Source organism: Poromitra crassiceps (genome assembly GCF_964638095.1).
Source record: "Poromitra crassiceps genome assembly, chromosome: 1".
Lineage (NCBI taxonomy): Eukaryota > Metazoa > Chordata > Actinopteri > Beryciformes > Melamphaidae > Poromitra > Poromitra crassiceps.
Genome location: NC_139623.1, coordinates 25,507,740 through 25,518,618, shown reverse-complemented (window position 1 = coordinate 25,518,618; position 10,879 = coordinate 25,507,740). Strand labels below are relative to the sequence as shown.

The window sequence follows — 10,879 nt, the reverse complement described above, 5'->3', positions numbered from 1 at the left end:
CATGAGTCCATGGCAAAAGGAATGCAAACAGGATTTCCTGGTCAGATGTGATACATTGTTTGTCCTTCAAAGTAAAAGACCCCCTTTTCACAACTAAACAGTAAAACATGGATTTTATAATACTGCTTTTTAGTCAAATTTAGATAAAATTAATTGTTGCCATATGGCAACGCTGTCCCAATACCAATGCTTTTTACAACAGAGTACATAAATTCACTGTATACCATTATGCAAAATCATTGTTCTCAATGTTTTTTTGCTATGTAAGCAGTGGCTGAGTTCATTCTGAGTTGATGCAGGGAGCCGGGGTGATGGAGTTTATTCTGCATGGCCTGCTCATATAGTTTTAATGCATTACACACACACACAGACCCACAAACACACACAACCACACACACACACACACACACACACACACACACACACACACACACACACACACACACACACACACACACACACACACACACACACACACACACACACACACACACAAGCTGAAGGAGGTCTAAGGTAATGCACTCTCAGCTCCTCAGGAACCAACATGCCAACATGTCTGCACGTTCACACAAAGGCACACTCCTCTCTTTCTCACTCTGCTGTAATAAGATTTTATACTATGTGCATTTGTGTGTATGTGTGTGTGTGTGTGTGTGTGTGTGTGTGTGTGTGTGTGTGTGTGTGTGTGTGTGTGTGTGTGTGTGTGTGTGTGCGTGTGTGCGTGTGTGTGTCAGGGGTCTTGTAAATGAGCGGCTGACGTTAAGAGGCTTGCCACGTGCCAGAAGAGGCCTGCTACACTGGCTGTGGCCTTCTCATCCAACGATCAAATGAACAGGGCATTATGTCTGAGCCAAGGGGTGTGTGTGTTCCTCTCTCTCTGCATCTCTGTGTTTCAGAGAAAATAATGTCGAGCTCTGCGTCTCTATTCTCTTTCTTTACTATCTCTCTTCCTGCTCACTGTCCACTTTCAGTTTGTCTATTGCTGTGTTGTTCCCCTGTTCTTCCTCTCCCTTGCTCCAGCTATCAGTTATCTGCATATCTGTAGCCTATCTGTCCTTTTTTTTAGGTGGACGGCATGGCGGCCAGTTCTATAAACCTGAATGTTCCTGAGTGAGTGAGTGAGTGAGTGAGTGAGTGAGTGATTAAGTTACACGATTGGTCGGCCATGGCAGGTGGCACACACATACACGGTGTGAGTTGGCAGATGTGTAGCCTATTGTAGGCCTAGTCTCCCGACCAGAAAGGGCAGGACTCGCTAGCCAGCCTCAGACAGTGCTGCCTGCCCTGTAGCCCGCAGCTAGCTGGCTGCTGGCTAACAAGCCCTGACAAGAGTCACATAAACAAATGGGATTAAAATGTGTCAGACAATGATTTTGTACGCAGGAGACAAAGCTATATTCAACAGCAGCAGCCAAGAGTTCTGGCTCTACCGTTAGCATTGCTGCTATTACAAATTGCTAGCTGACAGGAGTCTCCACACACACACACACACATACACATTTCACAGACAGAAACGGTAACACACGATGAAACGTGACAGCAAAACAACATGTGGGACAGAGTAGCTTTACTGCTGCCTGCTGTAGTAGCATCAAAGAGCTTACATTAATAAGAAGTGACGTTACACGTTATAATACATTTCAGTTGTAAGCCATTTATAAGCCTTTAGTTAACGATTAAGTATTCATTTACCAAACATTAATATACATTTGTAAATGATTAATAAGTGCTATGTTAACATATCGCAAATGTGTTCTAAGTCATCTATATACTTTTAGTAAATTAAGTGTTTCTCACCTGTTATAAATGATGCATAAATCATTTACAATTCATTTACAATTCACACAAGGCTTTCTGCATCCCCTAATCTAAAGTGTAAACAATTCATCACAAATGTGTTGGATACAATGCGGTAGCTCCATTTGTGAATACTGAAGCCAATGCAGAAATGTCTTAAACCTACGTTATTTTTGAATGGCCTGCAGGGGGTGACCCATTGGTCCGTGGACTTCTGTTTTGAAGCCTCAATTATGGCATTTTGGCCGTTGCCATCTTGGTTCTCGCACAGCTCGTGTGAGACCAGGGGTTTCCCACAGAGCCGCAGTGCAGCATGGACTGATATTGGTCTGTGATCAGTTGTGAGATCAATGGACATGTGACCTGTCAACCACGCCCCAAAACATAGTCTGCTTTATCATCTGTTTGACTCTAAATGGGACCATAATTTACAAAATAAACATCATGCTGTATTGAAGAAGACTTCATGTTATATCTCCTAATCTGTGTAAACAATTAATCACAGATAAATGTGTTACATATAAGGAGATATCTCCATTTGTGAAAATTGAAGCCAAAGTGTAAACCTGCATTCTTATGAATGGCCTGCAGGGGGCGACTCCACTGGCTGCAAAAATAAGTCAGATTGTATGGAAGTCAATGGAAAAATGACTCTACTTCTGACTTGATTTATGGCATCAGTAAACACTTTCCTATTGGGTTTATGGTCTCAATCGCTATCAGACTTGTAGTTGTAGACTAGGTTTTGGGGCGTGATTGACAGGTCGCCTGTCCATTGATCACGCAGCTTGCCGATCACAGACCAATTGCAGGCCGCACTGCGGCTCTTTGGGAACCCCCTTGTCTTGCCCAGATTGTGCGAGCTGCACAAGAACCAAGATGGCAACGGCCAAAATGACTATGAGGCTTCAAAATGGAAGTCCACAAACCCCCTGCAGGTCATTCAAAAGAAGGCAGGTTTAACACACTTCCGCATTGGCTTAAATTTTCACAAACAGAGCTACCCCTTGTATGCAACAAATGTATGTGTGATGAATTGTTTACACTTTAGATTAGGCGATGCAGAAAGCCTTGTAAATTAATTGTAAATTATTTAGACAGGTGCAGGAAACACTTAATTTACTAAAAGTTTATAGATGACTTACAACACATTTTTGATATGTTAACATAGCACCTAATCATCTACATTATGTATATTAATGTTTTGTAAATGTTTAGTTCATCATTAACTAAAGGCTTATAAATGGGATTGGCTGTCATGGTTCTGATTAACGTTCTGATGTTGTCCTATTGGCGCAAGGAGGTGTCCTTTCCTTTTCCAGACCAAAATGGCAGCAATCTTGCTTTCTCCATGTAGTGGCTTCACTTTCCTTCTCTTTCTCTGCTCCTGTTACTCTTATTTTTCCTTTTTTTGCTCTTACAATTTGTCCCCCCCGCCCATTTTTTGCCCGTCTCCCCACCTTCTTTTACAACTCTTTGTGTTGTTCTCTCTTTGTCTCTGCTACTCTCTCTCTCCATCCCTCCCTCTGTCTTCTGACTTTAGGTGTTGTTCTCTCTTTGTCTCTGCTACTCTCTCTCCCCATCCCTCCCTCTGTCTTCTGACTTTAGGTGTGGTGAGAAGAAGTACTGCCAAATCACAGACACTGTTGGGCTTAGTCTACTCTTCTCTTGATGACAGCATTTCTTGCCATTAATATGACAATACTCAAAGTAATAACATGTAATGACACGTATCTATTGTAAAGTCCATTGATTGTGCACCAAGTGGCATACGTGCCAGCAAACCAAGCTACAATTTAAGAGTTTATTCTGAAAACACTTTTCAAAATGTTGAGGCATCCTTTAAATACTGTCCCACAAGGGGGCATTCTATAGTGATTTAGTGATCAAAGAAGCATATCATAACTTTACTGATGTCATCAAGAGTAAAAACCCTTGCATGCAGTCCCTCCATTTCTTTACAGTCACTTCACTGTTTGCTATCTAATAAATCACATTTTACATCAATATAAACTTGACAGCATACCCCCCACCCCCCCTCCCTCTCTCTTTCACCACTAAATACCATCTAATGAAGAAGTTACTGCAGAAATATATTCTCAACATGCTGTCAGGGGAGGGCTTTGGGAGACACAGGAGGGACGAAGCACACGTGCAGTTTTAAAATCGAAGCTCTTTTCTTCCTCTTCCCACGGAGATATAAACAGATGACATCACAGGGTGGTCCGCACTGCGTTGAGCCGAGCCGAGCCACGCTGACTAGGTCTGCGCTGGTCTGCCAAACAGATGGTGGTAGCAACATATTGCAGGGCTGGAGATACAGACTGAGCAGAAGATTTGGTTGACCAGGGCCCTTATTAATTAAAAACTGCAGCTTGGAGTTGAGACACAGGGGGCATTTTTCTTCTGGTCCTCACATAAAAGAGCTGCAACATGCTTTCATGGCCCAGGGTCGTTAGATGAGAGTGAAAATGTTTATGGATCCTGGTTTTAGACGATTGGAGTCAAATCACTCATCATAATTGTTCCTCATAAGCATTCACGGCACACTTGGATCTTGGACATTTTGGCAAGGGTGGTTAGTTTGTTGGTTAATTAGGTCAAGAAATGTTGTAATGTGCGCCCACCCGCACTAAAGAGAGTTGGAACAATCGGCTACTCACAACTGTCTGACATTTAGATGGGGATTCTGGGCAGGCGTAGAAGGAGGGAGAGAGGGAAGGAGGGAGGGGAAACTTTACTGCTTTCTCAACCTGGTTTTGTTGTAATAAAACAAGGTTGTGCGTGACAGAGTATATATGCACAATCACTGTGTGGTGTTATGGTGATGCATTTTGTTGACAAAGCAGTAGAATAAGCATTTCTCATGTGTTACATCTTATCAAAGCTTTATGAATCCTAGTCTTGTTCATAAAATGAAAGTATTCTATGTATGAGACTTGTCATCATGTGTCTGTGCTTCGAAATGACTCGCAGTTGTTTCTCATTTCGTTGGGCCACTGTGCTGCGGTACTGCTGCACTGCCATGGCAGCAGCGAGGGGGGAGGGTTGCTGCACTGCCGTGGCAGCAGCGAGGGGGAGGGCTGCTGCACTGCCATGGCAGCAGTGAGGGGGGAGGGCTGCTGCTCTGCCATGGCAGCAGTGAGGGGGGAGGGCTGCTGCTCTGCCATGGCAGCAGTGAGGGGGGAGGGCTGCTGCACTGCCATGGCAGCAGTGAGCTTTTGTAATGAAACAACAAAGAAAACATTTAAATAACAAAAGAGCACAACGTACTCAGCAATAACGTGGCCAAATTAAATGAGTAACAATTGCACAAGAGACAATTTAAATATCCCTTTTCCACCTCTCAGTGTATCTCAATATTATACTATATATAATATTGTCATTTATGTGCCTACAGTGTACATCAGTTATTTTTTTGTACCACAATCACCACATTCACCCTCTTTTCTCCACATTTTGTCCACAGATGAAATGCCAGAAGTCCCTCTCCTACCTGCGGATATTTGGGACCACCATGTTTGGAGTGTCCCTCCTGGTGGGCATTTCCACAGCCTACATTATGGGCTACCAGTTCTTCACCACAGCCCGCAACCATGTCTCCTTCGGGCTGTACGGCGCCATCTTGGTCGTCCACCTCATTATCCAGAGTCTCTTTGCGCTCTTAGAACACCGGAACATGAGGCGGTCCTTAGAGACGCCGATCAAATTAAATAAATCCTTGGCGCTGTGTATTGCAGCTTATCAAGAGGACGAAAACTACCTGAAGAAGTGTCTGGTGTCGGTGAAGAGGCTGACCTACCCGGGGATCAAAGTGATCATGGTGATCGACGGGAACACAGACGATGACCAATACATGATGAATATATTCAAAGAGATCATGGGATGGGACAAATCAGCTACCTACGTGTGGAGGAGTAACTATCACTTCAAAGGGCCCGAGGAGACGGACGAGAGCTATGCCGAGAGTCTCCAGCAAATCTCCAGAGTGGTGCTGAACAACAAGTGTGTCTGCATCATGCAGAAGTGGGGAGGCAAGAGAGAGGTCATGTACACCGCTTTCAAGGCACTGGGGAGGAGCGTGGACTATGTGCAGGTAAGACTGTGCATATAGAGGGAGGCCTATGGAGGGAGGGAGGGGATGGGGGGATATTTGTATGGGGAAATGAAGAAGAGCGGGGGGAAAGAGTGTGTCAACTAACACAAATGTAAAGTTTTGACTGTATGGACTGCATTTATATAGCGCTTTTTTCCAAAGCGCTTTACAATGTGCCTACATTCACTCATTCACACACCGAAGGCGGCAGGCTGCTGCACGCAGGGTGCTGGCACAGCCATCGGGAGCAATTTGGGGTTCAGTGTCTTGCCCATGGACACTTCGACGGGTGGACTAGAGGAGCCGGGGATTGAACCACCGACCTTCTGGTTGGTGGACGACGTGCTCTACCTCCTGAGCTACAGCCGCCCCAATCCCCAATGGGGCGACCCCAATGTATCTTGCACGGTTTCGCGCTAACACAATCTGTCCACAGACAGACATCAATAAACACCTGGCAAACTACTCCAAATGGTTTCTGTGGTAGCTCCTGCTACGATAGGTGTTGCCAAGACCACATTTTGCCTTGACAGACACACACAGACTCACAAGGTGAAAACAATGCCGGCCACGCTGCCGCGGCTGGTAATTGTGAACAGGGAGGGGATTCACTCAGGTAACACAGAGGTAAGATTAGGACAGCTAATAACTGAGGAAGGCAGGGAGGAGCGAGTGAGGGAGAAATGCAGGCTCTGAGCAGCTAACACACAGGTAAGATTAGGTAGGTAGGTAAGACAGCTAATATCTGAGGAAGGCAGGCAGGAGCGAGTGAGGGAAAGATGCAGGCTCTGAGCAGCTAACACACAGGTAAGATTAGGTAGGTAGGTAGGTAGGTTGGTAGGACAGCTAATATCTGAGCAAGGCAGGCAGGAGCGAGTGAGGGAGAGATGCAGGCTCTGAGCAGCTAACACACAGGTAAGATTAGGTATGTAGGTAGGACAGCTAATATCTGAGCAAGGCAGGCAGGAGCGAGTGATGGAGAGATGCAGGCTCTGAGCAACTAACACACAGGTAAGATTAGGTAGGTAGGTAAGACAGCTAATATCTGAGGAAGGCAGGCAGGAGCGAGTGAGGGAAAGATGCAGGCTCTGCTAACACACAGGTAAGACAGCTAATATCTGAGGAAGGCAGGCAGGAGCGAGTGAGGGAGAAATGCAGGCTCTGAGCAGCTAACACACAGGTAAGACAGCTAATATCTGAGGAAGGCAGGCAGGAGCGAGTGAGGGAGAAATGCAGGCTATGAGCAGCTAACACACAGGTAAGACAGCTAATATCTGAGGAAGGCAGGCAGGAGCGAGTGAGGGAAAGATGCAGGCTCTGAGCAGCTAACACACAGGTAAGATTAGGTAGGTATAGTAGGTTGGTAGGACAGCTAATATCTGAGCAAGGCAGGCAGGAGCGAGTGAGGGAGAGATGCAGGCTCTGAGCAGCTAACACACAGGTAAGATTAGGTATGTAGGTAGGACAGCTAATATCTGAGGAAGGCAGGCAGGAGCGAGTAAGGGAGAGATGCAGGCTCTGAGCAGCTAACACAAGGGAGTGTTACTTGGGGATGGAGTGATGAAGAGATGGCTGGCCTGTTTCACTTTGATTCACTTCCACACGTGGGAACAGAAACAGTCTTCTGAGCAGCTCCACTGCAGAAGTTATGGGTTAAGTGCCTTCTTCAAGTGCACCTTAATGTAATCATTCACCTTTCCTGCAGAGGTTTTCCCAGCCAGTGTAACTCAAACCAACAACTTTTTGATTACTAGTCTGCTTCTATAAACGACTGCCACCCCATCCAGTTCATAAGGAACACACTGATAGATTATTTCAGGAAACAAGAGATTCTGTGTGTCAAACCCAGCATGGGGTCTTCTCAAACCAGATTGTTTCAGGTGCAGGTCAGGTCATGGCCAACCCCTTGATGATTGGCAGCCATTTTCCCAGAGGCTATTCTCCCACCTAGGTGGTTTCATGACTGTAATTTGCTTTGACTTCCCCTGGCATGCGTATAGAATATGAAACAGCATTAAAAAGTTGGTTGTTGCAGAACTCTGTAGCCTATGCCCATTGCAACTGTCTGGATACAATTTATGCTCCAAGCATTCACCGATTGCATTTAATTTACAATACCAATGCTTTAGATTAGACACTAACTTTCAGACTCGTCCAACTGAAGCTTGCCAAAGAAAGATAACAGTGCATAAAATATAATCCTGCAAATGATGCAGCAGTGTTGCATTAGTGAATTCACGTCATTAGTCTTTGTTTTTGGTCTTTGCGCAAGGCAGAAACAACCTAGGTCAGTTAAGTGTATCCACATTTTGATAAGTAGGCCCTAGCACAGTCCTCAGTCCCTGAAAGCTCCTGGCAACATTGATGGGAAGGTCTACAATAAAACAGAATCCAAAAAGTGAAACCAGGATTTAGAGTGACAATGTGCAAATGTGATCAAGAGACAAGTCTTCTCCATTGACATTGTGATTAATTCGACTCTTGAGTTTTTTAATTGAGCTTTGACATTCTAATAAGCTTTACATGTATTGTGTGTTGTAAAGCACAGTATGGTAGATCCTCATCTGTGGGCTTTAGTGTGCAGCAGAGTGCAATTACGTTTCACCTCAAATTAGCTGTAATCAAATATTTAAACATGGAAGAAGAGGAATAGTGCTCAGTCAAACATTTAATTAGTGTCAAGTACCATCAAGTCACATTTGTTCTGTAATGTTTACGTCACTGATGGTTTTAAGAGAGACGACTTGAGTGATGGGTATAATTGCACAAAAATCAACTTTACGTAATAACACTTGCAGTTGTGCCGTGGAAAGAAGGGGGTTGACGTCTTCCATCTACCATGACGCTATCTAACAGCTGCAATTAGCCTGCCAGCACCCACTCATTTAACAGAGATTTCAAAACAATTCACTGCAATGCTGCCAATCTTCAATATTTAATTAAAAGAGGAACAGGGTTGCATTTTACTGTCATCCCCAAGCTAACACATGTGTTCAATCTTATTGTTAATAGTGAATACCATTATTTTCATCATCCGATTTTGTTTGGTAGAAATACTACCATTTATAGAATACATGAGAGAGATAGAGAGAGAGAGAGAGAGAGAGAGAGAGAGAGAGAGAGAGGGAGAGAGAGAGAGACACTTGTGAAATCTCATAAACGATCAGTCCTCACTTACCTCACTTAGGCCTGACTTCATCTACATAATAATAACTTCCCAAATCACACTCACATCGACCGGCATGAGTACAGGAAACACTGTTCACAATCTGATGGCCCAATACAAAGTGGATAGGACACATTGCCATAAGCTGCAACATTTCTCTGTGATCTCACAAAAATAATGTCTATTGATGGACAAATAGCGATATGGACTAATTTTGCATCTCTCAGTTATCATTATTAGCTAAAATGAATGCACAGAATGAAAAATAAATTATATTGGACATTGGAATGTGTTGTGTCTGCCAGGTAAAGTGCATGCTGAAGTTGTGTGATTTTATACTATGATAAAACTTTGATCCTCGTTTGAAAGGTAGCTCACTGTGTTTTGTGTGCTTCACATAGGTGTGTGACTCTGACACCATGCTGGACCCAGCATCATCGGTGGAGATGGTCAAGGTTCTAGAGGAAGACCCCATGGTGGGAGGTGTTGGAGGAGATGTACAGGTATAGTTGTAAAGTTTTCAACTTTATTGCTTGCTGCAAGTAAGAGCGTTCGGAATCTTTAAAATGTTGAGCTTCAAGATTTGCAAGCTTCTTTAAATTATATGAGTATTATGTCCTCTTATTTCAACCCTCCATTTTTCTCTTTCTCACGTATCGTTCTCTCCCTAGATCCTAAATAAGTATGAGTCGTGGATCTCCTTCCTGAGCAGTGTACGCTACTGGATGGCCTTCAACATTGAGCGGGCGTGCCAGTCTTACTTCGGCTGTGTCCAGTGCATCAGTGGGCCCTTAGGAATGTACCGGAACTCCCTCTTGCATGAGTTCATTGAGGACTGGTACAACCAGACCTTCATGGGGTCCCACTGCAGTTTTGGGGATGACCGCCATCTGACGAACAGGGTCCTCAGCCTCGGGTATGCAACCAAATACACAGCACGGTCAAAATGCCTCACCGAGACGCCGATCACGTACCTGCGCTGGCTCAACCAGCAGACTCGATGGAGTAAGTCGTATTTCAGAGAGTGGCTCTACAACTCCATGTGGTTTCACAAGCACCATCTGTGGATGACCTATGAGGCCGTGATCACGGGGTTCTTCCCATTTTTCCTCATCGCCACTGCAATACAACTCTTCTACCAAGGAAGGCTCTGGAATATTCTTCTATTCCTACTTATTGTCCAGGCAGTGGCGCTGATCAAGTCCTCATTCGCCAGCTGCCTCCGAGGTAACATTGTCATGGTGTTCATGTCGTTCTATTCTGTATTGTACATGTCAAGCCTGTTGCCGGCCAAAATGTTTGCAATAGCAACGATCAACAAAGCTGGATGGGGGACCTCGGGGAGGAAAACAATTGTGGTGAACTTCATCGGTCTGGTTCCCATATCAGTTTGGTTCACCATCCTCTTCATTGGGATTATCTACACGGTAATCCAGGAGACCAGAAAACCCTTTCCTGAATCAGAGAAGATAGTCCTGATCATAGGGGCAATTGTGTATGCCAGTTACTGGGTCATGCTTCTGACATTGTATTCAGTGCTGATAAATAAGTGTGGGAAGAGGAAGAAGGAACCACACTATGATATGGTGTATGATGTATGACACACAGACAGTAATCACCATTTACCACTGAACTCTCTTTATGGGTTGCTTTCACTCACACCATGTTGTACTGATAGAAAGATTTTGGAGGCGGAGCTGCTCTGGAGGCAGAAATAATTATTGGTTGAGTTAAAACGTTGTGGGTTGGAGCCAAATAATTACAGGTTTTTCAGAGCGCAAATTAGCTAACTGGCAAACTTGAATGGCAAATAATATTAA

The 10,879-nt window shown here is 44.5% G+C and overlaps 1 protein-coding gene across 1 annotated transcript; it reads left to right on the top strand.

Moving 5' to 3' along the window:
• Window positions 1–5,266: 5,266 nt before the first annotated feature.
• has2 (hyaluronan synthase 2) lies at window positions 5,267–10,660 on the top strand (the record flags this gene model as incomplete). Its single annotated transcript, XM_083649780.1, has 3 exons — window positions 5,267–5,893; window positions 9,461–9,562; window positions 9,731–10,660. 3 exons carry the CDS (start codon window positions 5,267–5,269, stop codon window positions 10,658–10,660), a joined length of 1,659 nt encoding a protein of 552 aa, XP_083505906.1.
• Window positions 10,661–10,879: the final 219 nt, after the last annotated feature.